This window comes from Haliaeetus albicilla, chromosome 13 (genome assembly GCF_947461875.1).
Source record: "Haliaeetus albicilla chromosome 13, bHalAlb1.1, whole genome shotgun sequence".
Lineage (NCBI taxonomy): Eukaryota > Metazoa > Chordata > Aves > Accipitriformes > Accipitridae > Haliaeetus > Haliaeetus albicilla.
The window spans coordinates 33,691,326-33,706,778 of NC_091495.1; the positions used below are offsets into that span (position 1 = coordinate 33,691,326).

General features: G+C 40.4%; 1 protein-coding gene across 1 annotated transcript in view; it reads right to left on the reverse strand.

Annotated features, from left to right (window-relative positions):
* DISC1 (DISC1 scaffold protein) overlaps positions 1–15,453 on the reverse strand; it is a 208,812-nt gene that overhangs the window by 182,821 nt on the left and 10,538 nt on the right. Inside the window, 2 exon segments of the mRNA XM_069800752.1 lie at positions 1,481–1,550; positions 5,175–6,163. Coding sequence (XP_069656853.1) covers positions 1,481–1,550; positions 5,175–6,163 — 1,059 coding nt within the window.

Below are 15,453 nucleotides of genomic sequence, written 5' to 3' on the forward strand. Positions count from 1 at the left end.
TGAAGATACAAGACTAGCACCCAGGAAAACTACACAAGAGCTTCCTGTGCAAGGTTAGATAAGTCATCATTTTCCACTGCGGTCAACTACGTGGCATCACATGCAGATGTCACACCTGATATACTAAAATACTGCTGTTGGAGTGGCTGACTGCCCAGAGAATCCCAGCTGGAATCTGTGGGAACCACGCACACTGAGTACACAGCTGTCAGGAAGTCTCCAACTGGGAACTCAATGCACAGGCACTTAAAAAAGAAGACTTATGAGTGTTACACATGTAAAGCACACACATCAATAATGCCTATTTGACAGAGAATAAACCCATGAATATCTACAACATCTTCAGCTTTTAACATACCTAAAGGGTTTCCCCACTGGGAGATGCCACCCTAAAAGAATGACTTGTGACAGTAGCAGACTTCTCCTATATATAGATAAGCCTTTAAGAGGCCAACAGAAGCACTCTTGCAAAAGGGCTACATACCTACTCCCCAGACACTATTAAAACACATTTTAATCGTCTTGGGGGACACCTTTGGGGGCACAGAAACAGAGCCACAGTACAACTGCAAAGCTTCACACATTAACTTTGAAAGGCAAACCACAAGTCTGATGCTCCCCGACCCCTAAAAGCTGTGAATAAAAATGTGGCAGGAAAGGAACTATCTTTTTCCAGCCTTATTCTCCGAAGTACCCATGCAGATTTTACTGAAACGTTTGCAGGGCTTCCCAACTGAAGACAGATCTACCGGGAAGAATTTAACCTAGAACCTCAAGACTATCAAAATATGAGTACCTGAACACAGACTACCATAACAGGAAACAATAAGAAACCAGAGATGTGTGTTAATAGATGCTCTAATTATTAACACGCACACACACAGAGCTTATCAGAAATGCCAAGGCATTTCAAAGGAAAAGCATTATTCAAATAGAGATATTTGCCAGCAGCTGTATCATTACCATATTCTCTAGCTGGTTTTGATTAAACTCAGTGGACATCAAGTTAATCCCACAGGACAGTATCATTCACTTTTATAATAGCTACTGAGCTCATTTCTGTGTTTGAGCCCTGCTGTAGTGTCATGACTAAATGTGGCAAGCAACAAATCACACCCTCTCAGCAGCCAGTGCCTGTCCTTTCTCCTTTCAAAGCTTTCATTCATTTCTGCATTTTTTAAAGTCATGCTGCTTCAAAACAGCTGATCCAGATGGTGGATATTTGGATTTCAACCTTCCCACATGGTGATGTGGCTCAAGAAAATAAAAACTGTTGCTACCTGCTGCTGACCTACTTCTTTCTCTAATTTGTTTCCTGCCATACGACAGAATAAACAATGCAGTTCATTGAACTAGTCTTCCACACCTACCCACCGCTATGTAGCGAATAAAAAAATAAAATTAATAGAGGAAGGAGGGGGAAGGAAGGGAAAAAAAAAGCAGTATGATCCAGCAGGGGGTAGGGGGGAGCAACTCTCACCTCTATCATAGTCATCTTCCTCTATTGCTTTTTCCTGAAGCCTCTGAAGCCGTAAGACCAAGGATTTTATCTATGCAAAGAGAAAAAAGTTAATTATGAAGAAGTTGCATTTAAAAATAGTTAGACTATTAACCTCCACATAATAAAAATTTAATAGATTACTACATTGCTAGAATGGTTCGATTTTGAGAGTGAAACCAAACATTAATTAAGTGGACAGACCTATTTGGAAGCCAGCTGAACTGCAGTTACTTGAACGACACTTGGCTTTAGTCCAAACACATACAGAGATAACAAACTATTTCTTGAAAAGCAAAAGAGATCACGTGATCATAGGATATTTTTCACCCTTTGAATAAATCAAAGTAAGGATTATTAGAGGATTCTGTCAGCATGATATCTGCTTCTGATCACGTTGTACTCAACAGGGTGTTCTTGAGCCCATTCTAACAATTTTTTGCCTACATGAGTTTTGCACAGAACAAATCCAGAATTTCCATATGCAAACCACATTTTCTTCTGTAAGTAAAAAGAGAAATACAGTATGAATATTTTGGAACAGGTATACTTATGTTATGGCACAGAAAATTGTGTTCATATGCAGCCAATGAAGGTTCATTAAAATATAATTTAGGCTTATCTGCATAACGTTGAAGTTTGCATTTTCAGAAATGTTCACACTGCAAATGCTAGATGGGGAAAAAAAGAAAAACACCAATAGCTATTCTACATACAGAGTGCCCTTTCACACCAAAAAAGAAACTCTTGCCGTAATAAAGTTTTATTTCTGAAGTTACTGCTTCTCTTTGTTAACATGAAGGGTCTGGACCAAAGTTCTAAATTTACTAAAAAATTGTAAGGCTAGGTGTGTATTCAAAGGCTATTGCAAGTTTTTACTGTTAGAAGAATTTGGTTAGAAGGTAGGCAGTCCTCTCCTCATTGCCATGCCAGCCACAGCCTAACATGGCTACAGTTACAAGACTGAAAAGTGTTTTCTTCTTATTAAATTTATACATGACCTGTACCAAACAAGCTGTTATCAGCACTGACAAAGGTAAGCCTGAAAAAAGCAGCAGCATGTATTCTCGTAGCCCAAAGCCTGAAAGTGCTTGAGAAAGCATTTTCTAACACAAGAAAATGCATACTTTAGACATCCTGCATTTATAAAAGATCTTGCTCCTCCCTGAAACTCTTTCATATTTAAATCCCTACATTTAAATTCTAAATTGCATAGAGAAAAATAGGTACAGCCAGTCAACAACTTAATAGAAACACTCAGTTATCGTGACTACACAATCAACACACATATTAGGCAAGACATCTAAATTAATGGCATCTCTTCTAAACATGGTATGTGAAAGTGGACTAGTCAGAAAAGAACTAAAAAAAATAAAGCCAGAAAAGAATCAAAAAAAATTTGATTAATAATAGGCTATAGGATGCCCCAGAGGGGGAAAAAAAACCCAAACCAAAACCACACCCAAACAACATTGTATATACTCCCTTTTCCTCAGGGTTTTATTTTATTTTGTTTTTCACAACCTAAAACTCCAATCTTTTTTCTCTGAGGCTGGTAAGGAATGTGTAACATATTGAAGGGAGGAGCTCTGAATCCTCACCATAAATTATTTTCTGTATTTTATGCCATACTTTTGATAGAGTTTTAAAGAAGCCTGCAGTAGGAATGATTCAAATGACACTTTTTTCATATATATGATGTATAACAACCATCTATACTGAGAATACAGCTTTGCTGCTGTTTGCAATGTTTACTCCATCATGCGCCCACAGTGGCAGGTCATTTAAAGTCTGCTTGGGTACCACAGCCCAGGCATGCCCACGGCAAACTGACTGATGCTGTCACAGTAAAGTGCTTTCTATTTGCAGGCCGGTAAGATGCTTGGAGCTCAACTAATCAAAGAGCTGCTTCAGCATGGCATGTCCTACATCTGTACCATGTGATGACCACTTTTTTTTTTTAATAAGTACAGAAAAAGCATAATTTTAACAACTTTGGTATTTGTCTCCTGTTGTTGACTACAGTTGCCTTTGTTCCCTTCTGAAAAGTTTGAGACTTGCTCATTATCATTACAATAGGAAGGTGCTTCAAATTAAACATCCACACTGGCTAACCAAGGGCAAAGACATCTGAGGGCACAAATTCCCCATTCTCCATTCAATGAATTAATGAATACAGAAATTAAAGATAGCAATTTTTCTTCCGTGCCTATCAAATAAGCATACTGAAAAGACAGAAAAATAATTTCTTATTTTGATTATGTTATATATTCCCAAATTTGCAGCAAATTAATTTCCCAAACCATCCCAGACCATGGGCACATTGTCATTCCAGGCATAAAGCCAAAGAAACTGCTCCATGTCGATGTGTGTTAAGTCTGTAAATTAGAAAACCTAGTTTGAGTCCTACACGCATCCTCTATGAAAAGTAAGTATTAGAGAGCATCATAAGCCCAGGTCAGATGTCATGGAGAGTAAAGTAAGAATAAAAGTTTCTCAACCTTCTGTCTTACCCAGACAGCAGGTTGTGCAAAGTCTCCCCAGAGCAGGTTGCTTCAGCAGGCCTAAAGACAGTACAGTGCATCTCAGCAGGTACGTCTGAGCTGAGAAGTCACAAGAACCTGGGTTTCTGAAAGGCATCCCAGAAACTCAGGGCACTAGTGATACACTAAAAAAAAAACAAAAAAAAAAACAAAAACAAAAAAAAACCAAACAAAAAACCCAAAAACCAACCCCACACCAAAAACACCCCACCACCACACCAGAAAAACCCCACCAGGCACTTAGTGCACCTTGAACAGATTTGTGAAATCCATCATGTCCACATTAATCTCTGGATTACTGCTTTCTGCATGCACAACAAAGCCAGTATTTGGCTCCTTATTGCAGGTAAACTCAGAGTGGTTTCCCTCCAATGCCCACCCCACCATCCCAAAAACTGTATAACAAAACGTAACTGATCCTTCTTAAAGTTTCCCCACCCCTTTCCCATGAAGAACACAGTGAATGAGAATGCCTGTATATGTAGTAGGTATACATTTGGGTACACACAGTGCAAAAAGAAAGACTCCTGACTCAACAGCCCAGTACTCCTCTGAGGTGGAAGTAAAAAAAAAAAAGTTCAATTCCCAGTTGGAGTCAGAGCAGGGACTTGACCCCCATTTTTCTTCATGCAGGGAAAGTACCCATCTATTAGATTACAGACTACTCTCATACAGGTGCCTCACTCCAAGAAATTTTTGGCTAAACTTGTACATTTCCAATTACAAAGTTTAGTGTTGTTAAATCATGGTGCTTCAAGAAAAAGAGTTCTTACCACCCCCAAATTTTGCACTACATATACTCCAAACTGCAGACAAAACAGCCACCTGTTAAAGAAAATGGTATTTATTGAATTCAGAAACTGTATGACATATTAGAAATGAGAGGATCACAGTTTCAGCAGAACATAGGAATAGGGTACTGCAACAACATCACCTTTTTTTAAAGAACCAAAAAGAAAATGAAACTGGTTTTCTCACTTTTATCATGCAGAGTGCTACTGTAAACCTCTACGAACAAATGCCCCAAAAGCCATTAATATCCCAACTCCTGCATCAACTTTGACTTAGGCACTATAAATGCAAATGATGTGAGGGCCAGGGGGAGGAATCAAAGATGAAGTGAGATTACTAACCTTTAATGTACTGCGGTTGCCAAGCAGGCAGTCCTGTAGCACTGGTTCATATTTTTTCATCAAAGTATCCCAGTTATGGTCACTAACAGTAAAGCTACTTTCATAGCCTGAGGTGACAGAAGACCCAGCAGATGCTGCATCCGAGGAATCTGTAGAATATGAAAATGTTGCATCTGTATCCGAGAGAGAGACCGTCTCGCAGTCCTGTAGTTTATCATTTGCTGTGGTCTCATTTTCATACTCCAAATCCTCACTGGGCCTGGAGAAGCAATGCAAAGCTCCCAAGTGCTCACAAGTTCGTGCCATCTCTTCTGGCTTATGCAGATTTCCTGTGGTGCTGGGATGCAGAACATACTCAGCTTCCTTGACAGTTGACTTGCCTTCAGCATCACTTACTCCAGCGGCCGAGTTCAGGGAAAGCTGTATGAAGCTGAAACTTGAACTAAAGCTATCGTGTGCACCAACAGAATGAGAAACAACATCTCTGTTCTGATATTCACAGTTGTTATTCACTTCTGTCTGATCCAAAGCATACATGTTTGGGGGCTTGCTCACTTTAGCATTGTGGCTTTTCTGCCATGTACAGCACGCAGCAGAAACGCTTCCTTTGCTTGTTGCTGCAGCAGGGTAAACAGCTATCACTGCGTTTTCCGACCGTGGACTCTTGCAACATGAAAGATTTTTGCAGCATCCTGACATTTTTCCGGTAGTGGCCAATGTTGTTACCCCATTAGCAGGAGCTATGGCACTACTTGCTGCACTACAGCGTAAGAATTCAAAGTTACTTTGGCATGGTCTGCGTAGAGAGCAGTTCTCAAAGTCTCCACAGTGCTGCCTGCCATTTTTGAGCTCTTCTGGGCTGAAGGGTTTGCAGGCACCCAGGGACTGAAACTCTATCTGTCGCTGAGTTTCTGGCCTCATGTATCCAGGTCTTTTTGCCAGCTTCTTTTTACGAAGAGAGCCTGCAGGCATTAAGTGCTCCTGACCATCTGGGGGAGGTGAAAAAAAAGTCATTAAAGTGTTTCTGCAGTTTTCTAGGCTTAACATATTGTAGCATCTGAAAATAATTGTTTCAGGAATTTCAAACAGCGCATCACTTTCCATTTCAACAAAAGAAAGACACTGACCATACAGCAGACAGAGAAGAAAAGGTGTTGCTGGAGAAGGCTGTGTGTATTCAGTCACTTTCTAAAGAGTTTGCACCTGCTTTTAAGTGAACTCACTAACATAACCACATCCATCAGGACACAAACCTGGGTACGATGAATCACATCATCTTCCCTATTCATAGCACCATTCTGTGCTGCTTCATTCTCAATTTGCTTAGCAGCATGCTAAAGCACAGACCTTGTTTAAGTCTCTCTGATCCAGAATGATTTTCAGACTTACAAGCATGTCTAGGATAGGACTGAATCTGCATCAAAAAGATGAGAACCATACTCGCAAAGAAATTTTGTGCATGATCTGTTGTTGCTCATGTCCAGTTTCTTGTGTTCATATCCATGTTTTATTAGTATGAGCAAGTGATTCAGACCCTGCTTCCAGAACAGACGTGACTCTGTAACACTCTGTGGCTGCAGATGTCAGTCTAATGAGATATTTTATAAGTTGCCATTTAGATTCACTGTACTACCTATTGTCCAAAACGTAAAGTGAAAGGAAAGAAGTTTTGCATGCAGGACCATCAGTCCCAGAAAACTATTGCCACCATATGCTTGGTATCGTTACAGCAGTATTAACACCATTAAGAAAGGGCCTCTGCTCAGTAGCTCAATTTCCCCACATACACCTTACTTACATAGATGAAAAGATAAATTTGCTGTTTGCAGAGCAGAATAGAAAGAACCAAGATATAAGCCTCAACAAACATTAAAAGTGACAGATAAGAATGCGGTATCTTGTCCATTTTCTATACATTTCTATAAAAAAAAATATGGGTGAAAGATTACATGGTGACTACTTTCAGTTTCTTATGGATTTACTGCTAGTCAAAAGGTATTCCATTCATCTGTCCTGCACACAATCAGTGGGAATACAAGCTCTGCACCATCATCCATTTTGTAACACAAAAACATATTGACCAGGCCTATTTGCCAGAATCACCCTTCAAAGGGATCTAGTGACTAGTTGAATTATGCCCTCAATTAGCTGCCCTCTACACACTGAAACAGAATCAATTGCCAGAATCTCAGGTGTTACAAATATTGTCATCACCCACACAGAGCTCTTCCAAAAACACAAGTTTGAGATTTTTTTTTTCTTTACATGCAATATATTTATCATTCATCTGTAATCACAACCCTTTGTCAACTTTTACACTGCCAGATGCACACATAATCTAAACTCCTCAGCAACTCCTAACACAGGTCTCATACACACCTTACTACAATGACAACCTATACAAAAATTTAAGCATTAGACCTGAAACTTCCCAGGAGACTTTTCCCAACATTCACTACACTCTCTCCAAATAACCTTCAACAAAAGCAATTTATACATTTTCCACATACTAGAATAGTGGCACATGTCACCATGGGACTACAGTTAAGCTTCTGTATTCTGCTTCCTATCACCATAAATTAGAATACCCCAGCTGTCCCTTACATTCTCTTTTGTCAGAGGAAAAAGCATCACTGAAATCAGAAATAAAAAAGGTCACCGAGTCCATCAGCCTGTCTACTATAAAAAGACAGTGAAATGCTGTATTGGGAGTAATTTAATAGAAGTCTTAACAAATAGGAACCGCTCTTGGAGTCAGGGAATAAAAATTGAACAAAATGTTCTTTAGAATTTAATTCTTTTAGTTTATATACAAAATAACAGCCTAAATTTGCCTTCAGCAGAAGAAATCAGTCATGCAGAAAAAAGTCATTCTAAGACTGGATATACTTATCGCCGTTTACAAAGGCTAGTCACAGGCCTCATCTGTGAAAATGGAAAAGGTTCTTTGGTTTAATTAAAATCAGTTTAAAATTGATCTCACTAAATCACTATGAATTTCTAAAGCAGACAGATAATTACAGCCCTTTAAACACCAAATTTAAACTAAGCTAATGTAAGCAAGGTTTCAATCAGCCAAAGTGTTAGATATTTGCACCAAATGAACCGGATACAATTCTAAAAATTGTTGGAGCCAAAGCGGTACAATGCCAGTATCCTGAACTAGCCCACACAAACCCCACGCATCTCTGCGCTCCTCCCAACATCTGCAGGTAACCTTCTAGACAGGTTTACCATTCAGCTCCTTTACGGACTCCAGGTCTGCCTCCTGGCGAGTCCAGCAGCACAGGTCCCTCACCTGGCTACCAGAGCAGCACCACTGCCTGAATTACACTAAAAATTACAGTCCAACAGCCACAAGCCTTTCAGAGGATGCTACAAAGCTGGGACAGCACCTCAACGTGAACATCCATGCCTGCCTTCCCCAAAGGACAAGGGAGGGAGGCGGCCACAGCTTGTCCTCCAGCTCCAGCTAGAGAGCAGTCACAGTGCCCTCAGCCATCACAAAATCCAGCCAGGATGTTACCATGGCTTTGGGTATACTGTTTGTGCACTGTTTACCCTTCTGCCATGTCCCTTTTCTGAAGATTAGAATGTTTTCAGTTGTTTGTCATCACACATCTGAAGTTCAGCTACAAAGACTTTGTTTTTCCGCATAGCTTTCCAACCATAGCTTGCTTTGTCGGCACATCAGATACGGAAACTACATTGAACCAATTCAGCTAGATTGTTAAAAAAAGACAGGCCTCAAATTTTTCTTACAATTCCCTCAGTTTCAAGCACATTAAATAACTGATGGCAATTAACTACAAGACTATCAAAATGGTACCTTGGAATACTGTGAAACAACTGAAGGTAATTAAAAAACCCTACATTAAAGCGTGTCATGCATTGTACGAGACATGCACTTAGAAAAAGAGAAAAGTCACAAATGGAAGAAGGGCCTTTCAATTGTAATATTACAAATCAACTTTTAAAAAATACGTTACAATCCTAGAAGACAATGCAACGTATATTCTAACGTCAGATTATGTGCAAATTGCTTCAAATCCAAATTATGAAAGCCCAGAAATAACTTAATTATAACAGCTCTTTCACAACAACAATCTTTCCTGATGACCAGCATTTCATAAGATCTAACTGCTCAGAGCCAGAATACGGGTGGGGGGAAGAGTCTATTGCTGTAAGCAAGGCATGACCATAAACGCTGCTCACATCTCAGGTGCACCACTAAGATGAACAAGTAAAGGAGAGGTGAAGCCAAAGAGCATTTCCCACTGATGGAAAGAGCACATTCTCTTGTACCAGTTCGATGCTAAAGGACAGCAGAACAGTCAAATTTATTTTAGATAATCAGTCTTTGTTTTCAGCCACAAAAGTGGCAGTTCAATTTTTTGATCAAATGCTCTAGCAGCATCTGTGGACAGACAGGTGTAACTACCTTACACTTTTGTAAAGCCCACTAGGATTTTATAGATAGGTACAGAAACTCTGAAGCAATTACCTACCCACCCCTGCTTTAAACACATAACAGAAAGTGCTTGCAAGCTCATTAAGTTCTCCCTGAAAGTAACTGAGAAATTATATATGCAGTTTTAAAGAGAGCTTGACTATCCAAATACGCCTATATTACACACAGTTGATTTTTATTAGAATAACAAATTCACCTTCAGAGCATTTGTGGGTGGTAACTGTGGAGTAGAGGAAAAGATACTTGGTCATATTCAAAGCCAACTATCAAAGCACTTCTCCAAGCAATTTCTGTAGTGCTGCTTCTATTAAGGAAACCTTAAACACCTGCCTTAAACTGTATGCAAACAAAGTGAGATGAAAATATTTATTATTTACAGACACACAAAAATGTTTAACCTATCAGTAACAAAAATGAACCAATCTGACATGATAATAACCATTCCTGTTCAGCTCCTAGATCATAAAAATATGTAAAATGTTGCAGCCTCCTAATCAGTTATATTTTGCCTCATTTGCTGAATTTCAAAGATACCACTGAATATTCAAAATAAGATGACACTGATCTCAATACAGCCTATGTTAAAACAAACCAGCACTTTCAAAGAAAGTTACTTTTGAATAAAGATTTTTATAACTCTCAAAATGCAAAGGTCTCATTTAGCTTTTTCATCTTACTTATTGAATGCTAACTATACTTTGATTTATCTAGCATTTTATAAAGTATATCTATAGAAGACAAGCAATGGCTAAGCTACATTATATTTGATACCATTTACAAATTATTTCCTCACCAAGGGTTCCTGTGATTTCTAAGGTCACAGGCTGGGTTCAGTTATTCACCTGTTAAATTTCCAAGACATCATGTATAAAGTATTCCCTGAAGTCATTAAATGCATATTAGCTTCTATTCTTTATTAAAAAAACACTTCAAAGAGTTGTTTTAGAAGTCCAAGTGGTCTTCCTTAACCAGTGTTTAAATAATTGTGTTTTCATTGACACACTCCCATAATGCATGTCATTGAATTGTTACATTTGAGCCACTTACCTTCTTAATGCAACTGCTCATTTAAGCCATCTGATGAAATTGCAGCACCCCTCTCTACAGTAGGAATCACATTAGCTGATACCAGTTTCAATACACCCATCAACTATTCACCCCCTCAAGAAAAAAAAAAAAAAGTGTTTTAAACCTGGTTTTGCCTTAACACTAAGGAAGAAAAAAAAATCTGTTAAAAAGCTGGTAAATATCAAACACTTCCCATGTCAGTAACAATCACCTATTTAGTCAGGGGAAATAAGAGAAGCACCCCTTCCTTAATTACATTCTATAATTGTGTTCAATACTACTAACACTTTAAAACCACATCTGCATCCATCAGTATTCAGCAGTACAGTAACTATGCACAAAAGCAGGGTTTTTTCTCAAGCAAGTGCCTTGATGAATCAGGGCCTAAGTGCCTTGCTGTGACAAAAAGAACAGAAATATGCCTTTCTGATCTGATCAAATTTAAAAATATAGTAAGTATCCAGCTTGCAAAAGCATGCAGTTGCACTGTGAGGGCCTATCCAATAACCAATCAACGCCCTATGGCTAGCAACCCGAGACCCGAGGCTTGGCTATTATAGAAAATTGCATTCCTCCAAGCTGAATGAAAATTATACCACCCAGCTTCTCCACTGCAGCATTACAAGGAAACTCATTGTGTTGGCCAGAAAAGCAAGTGGTCAGATTCACTCTAGAACAGCCAGGTGACTCTGTGCTGTCTCAATAAAACAGGACCACTTACGTAGCATGATACTGTCAAAAAAATGACATTTCTGCTCTTTTCATATTTGTTTTCATGCAGACAGCTACCATTACAGAAGTTCCAAGCAAAAATAAAGCCAGGGAAGCCCAAGACCTTTGCAATAAACTTCAGCATAATCCTGTTACAGACACTCCTCACATATCTCGCTCTCCGGCTGTTACTATATCTCATATTCAGAATTCATCTCTGGTTGACAAGCCTTAACCCAGTCAGTCTCCAAACCTCCTTATACAGCTCACTCAATATATTTCTCCTAATCCACTGCAATCAGCCTAGGTTAGCTGGAACTGCCAAACTCACTTAATCAACTGCCAAACATAACAGTTACCTTTTCAGGGCCTCCAGTCATCACTTACCCGACACCCAGCTCTGCGATCCATCCCATGGACCGACCACCTGATGGATAGTAAAACACCCTGCAGGAGAACACAAGTGGGTCTGGGAAAACAAGCCAGTACCAGCACTGGGCACCTTCAGCACAGTCAATAACAGAAGACAAATAACTTCCCCACAAACATCCAGCCCTAATTTTTTTTTAAAACCTATTAGTATAATTCTTTTTAACATACAGTTAAATAATTGAGAATAATTTATCCACTTTCCAAAGAGGCAGGAGTACACACAAATTGCAAGCCTACAGAGAACACTCACAATAGAGAGCCAATGCTTATTTTGCGAGTTTTGTTTTTAAGGTTTGTTGTTTTTCTTCCTGAGGGAAAAACCTTTTGTTCCCCATTTCAGTGCAAAAATCTGTAGAGGCAGCCCATGCAAATGTCTCAAGTGGAGAGAACGCTCTGGTTCTTTCAGTCAAAATCTGAAAACAGTTTTAAATATTACACAGAAATAGGGAAGCAAGGATTTTTTATTGAAACTGTGAAGTTTGGTTAGGTCCTAAATTAATTTGCAAACAACACTTAATGGGTTTGCAGTCAAATCCCATAAAAGTATTTTACCAAACATGCATGTAACTATGAAATTAGTACACAGCAGTCCTTTTCAAGAATGGTCTATTTAACACACCACACTTCTCTTTCATCACTCTGTCTACAGAGTGACAGTGTGGATTCCCACTACTTCTGCTCAGTCAGATCATCTACAGCAACACTCTAATATAAAAACTCATCGGGGGGGAGGGGAGGGAGGAATAAAGAAAAAAGAAAAAAAAGAAAGAGTGAAGTGTGAGAGCACATTGACAGCAGTCAATTTCTAATTCAAGCACAGTTTGAGTGCTCCAGCTTGGAGATTTGAATTTTTAATTTCACCAAGGGAGTGGGTTCCAAATTAAGCATCTGATGCACAGTCAGTCTGAAACCAAAATCGAGTTTACTGAAATAGAAAGTAATTTTCTCTTAACAGCTCAGTAGTGATCACATATAATGAAAATAAAACAACGTGGCAGTTCCTATATTGCCAAGGGTGAGAAGTCAGAATGCTTTTAGCTTTACAATTTAATATCAAAGTCCCAGGACAAATGCTCCTCCTTTGCCTGCTGAAGGAAGTTTACCTTACAGCCCCAGTCAGGCTGTCAGGAGGCGATGTTGATGCTGTCTATACAACAATGGAGATGGAATGGAGCTCCAGACATCAGGAAGGCCGAGCAGTAGCTTCCCACAGAAAGCACAGGACCTAAGGATACAACTTAAATACAAGATACTGCAAAAGCTAGGCATGTACACAAACTGCAGTTGCGGCAATGCATGGGACACAGAGCCCCCACCTGTAGCAAGGAGGCAGGCAAACGAGCAGCACAGGTCCCTCACCCTGCTCCCCCAAAAAGAAAATCTCAGAGCTTTGCATGAACGCCTGCAACTCTTTCTGCTCCCACAAAATTTCTGTACTTGGGTATCCTCTGCTCTTTGCAGCAGCGATTGCACAGATTGTGCTTTTGCTGGCTGACAGTAAATCACCACTCTGAGTGGCAAGATGAAGATCTTCAGCTGAACCCACGAGGCAGACTGCAGTGCTACTCTCCTATCCTCAACAGCTACACAGCCAACTTCAGTTAATGCGAGTTCTTGCTAAAGGCCAGCAGATTACTCAGCATCATCAGTCTGTAGATGTTACAGCTTGTGAGGGGTCAACCCTTTGTGCTCCAGCAAGCCAAGTGCAGTTCCTTTAGAGACCTACACTGGTAAGCAGGAAAGATGCAAATTATATCCCTTTTGAGATCTTGGGTGAGACTATGGCTCGACCTTTACAACCCTTACCTAAAGCTGTAGACAGACAAAACAGAAGTTGGAAGCTTGTTTTACTGGGCCTGAGAACACAAAAGTGAAGACATCAGCTATATACTTTTCCTCTAGCATGGAGGAAAAAAGTAGATATTTCAGGTGAAATTCTGAGATTATCTGATGAACAAGCTATGGAAGAAGTACTATAGCAGGTATTGCTGAAACTGCAGCAGAATACTAACCACAGGCAAGAACACCTCTCTTCTAGTAGAAAGCACAGCTCCTTCTAAATAAGGTGAGACACAAGTCACTGCCTAGAGCAAGTTAGATATCTAAAAAAAAAAAAACCAACAGCAAAAAATTAACATTCCAGGAAAGAATATACTTTATCTCTAGAAGGTAACTGCATTGAATTACAGAATTTAGCAGATGTGCCAGCACAGAGCAATGATGGCAATCGACATGGAGGATGAGAAGACCTCAAGAAAGGGCTGGAGAGCACTCAAAGGCAGCACCCACCAGCGCTAGACAGCTAGAAGCCCATACCTCCCCAGATAAGAGCCCTGGCATTAGAGGCCAAACTTGGTATTTCCTACCCACGTCACCAGGTATTGCAGGAACACTGCCTCCATAGCCAGACTCCCAGAGTGACAACTCATATGAGATCTAAGCGACTGCCTACTCAGCTGCAGGCAGGAGCTGAGAGTTAGCCCATGCGCCCCACACCATGTCTGGAGACTAAAAACTCAACAGGACCAAAGCCCTGTCTTCATGCATATTGGAAAGCCCACTACCAGCAGACAAGGATCAGAGGATACAGTGAAGCAGCAGCCAGTCAGAACCAAGGCTGAGGGAGGACATCATCAACACCAACAGATCTACTTTGATTGGCATTCACTCATTTTTGTCTCCATCCCAGCTCTGCTGATACCAATGCTGCACATGTTTTCCAGCACTCCCATCAAAGCCTGCCTTCTTTTCCAGCAATTGCCATTGCATTTCTCTTCTTGGATCCCAATTAGTTCTCACAAACCAATTGCTCATATCTCTTCAAGTAAGAGAGAAAGACAGTTGAACCAGAAATCTTTCCAATTGCTGCTCTGGACCTTTGACCAAACCCTGCATGGGTCACGGTTAATGCTACACAGTCCTGAGTGATAACCACCCACGAAGCTCCCAAACAATGTTCAAAGCCATACAGAGATACTCTCTTTCCCAATATCACTCCTCCAAACCACCTCTTTGGTCCTTTTCGGTTTATCCTTTTTGTCACAACCTCAACACGCACAAGCCTCCCCAGCCCCCTAACAGCACTCCCCTCACAAGAGCAAACAGGCACGTCTCAACTTACCTCCAAAAATCCTCCTCGCAGGAACTTCCAGGCCCTCCAGCTCCCCAGTCCCCCCAGACCACCCCATCCCTTCCCAGGTGGAGAGCCTCCCTGCTTCACACTTCCCATCAGCAGGGCTCAGAAATTTCTAGGCTTCTCCAGGTGCATTTAAAGGGAGCCCAGCCCCACTTCAGCTGTGTCCACTGATTTCATTCCTTGCCTCCAGGTGCTCAGCCTTTTGGCTACCAGGACTTCAACCAGTTCTCAGGGCTCCTGTTACCTCTTTCACAGCACACAGTTTGTATGAGCGTCTAAACCAAACCCCACTGTAACAGCACACTGGCTCCATTCATCCCCTTTGAGATCATCTCAATGAAAACACTCTTGTAAGAGCTTCTTTCCCGTGACTGTAAATCACTGCTATTCACGTCCAGGAAACCAAGACAATTACCTGCCACAATTTACTCTGACAGTCTCCCTGGGCTAACATATATTAG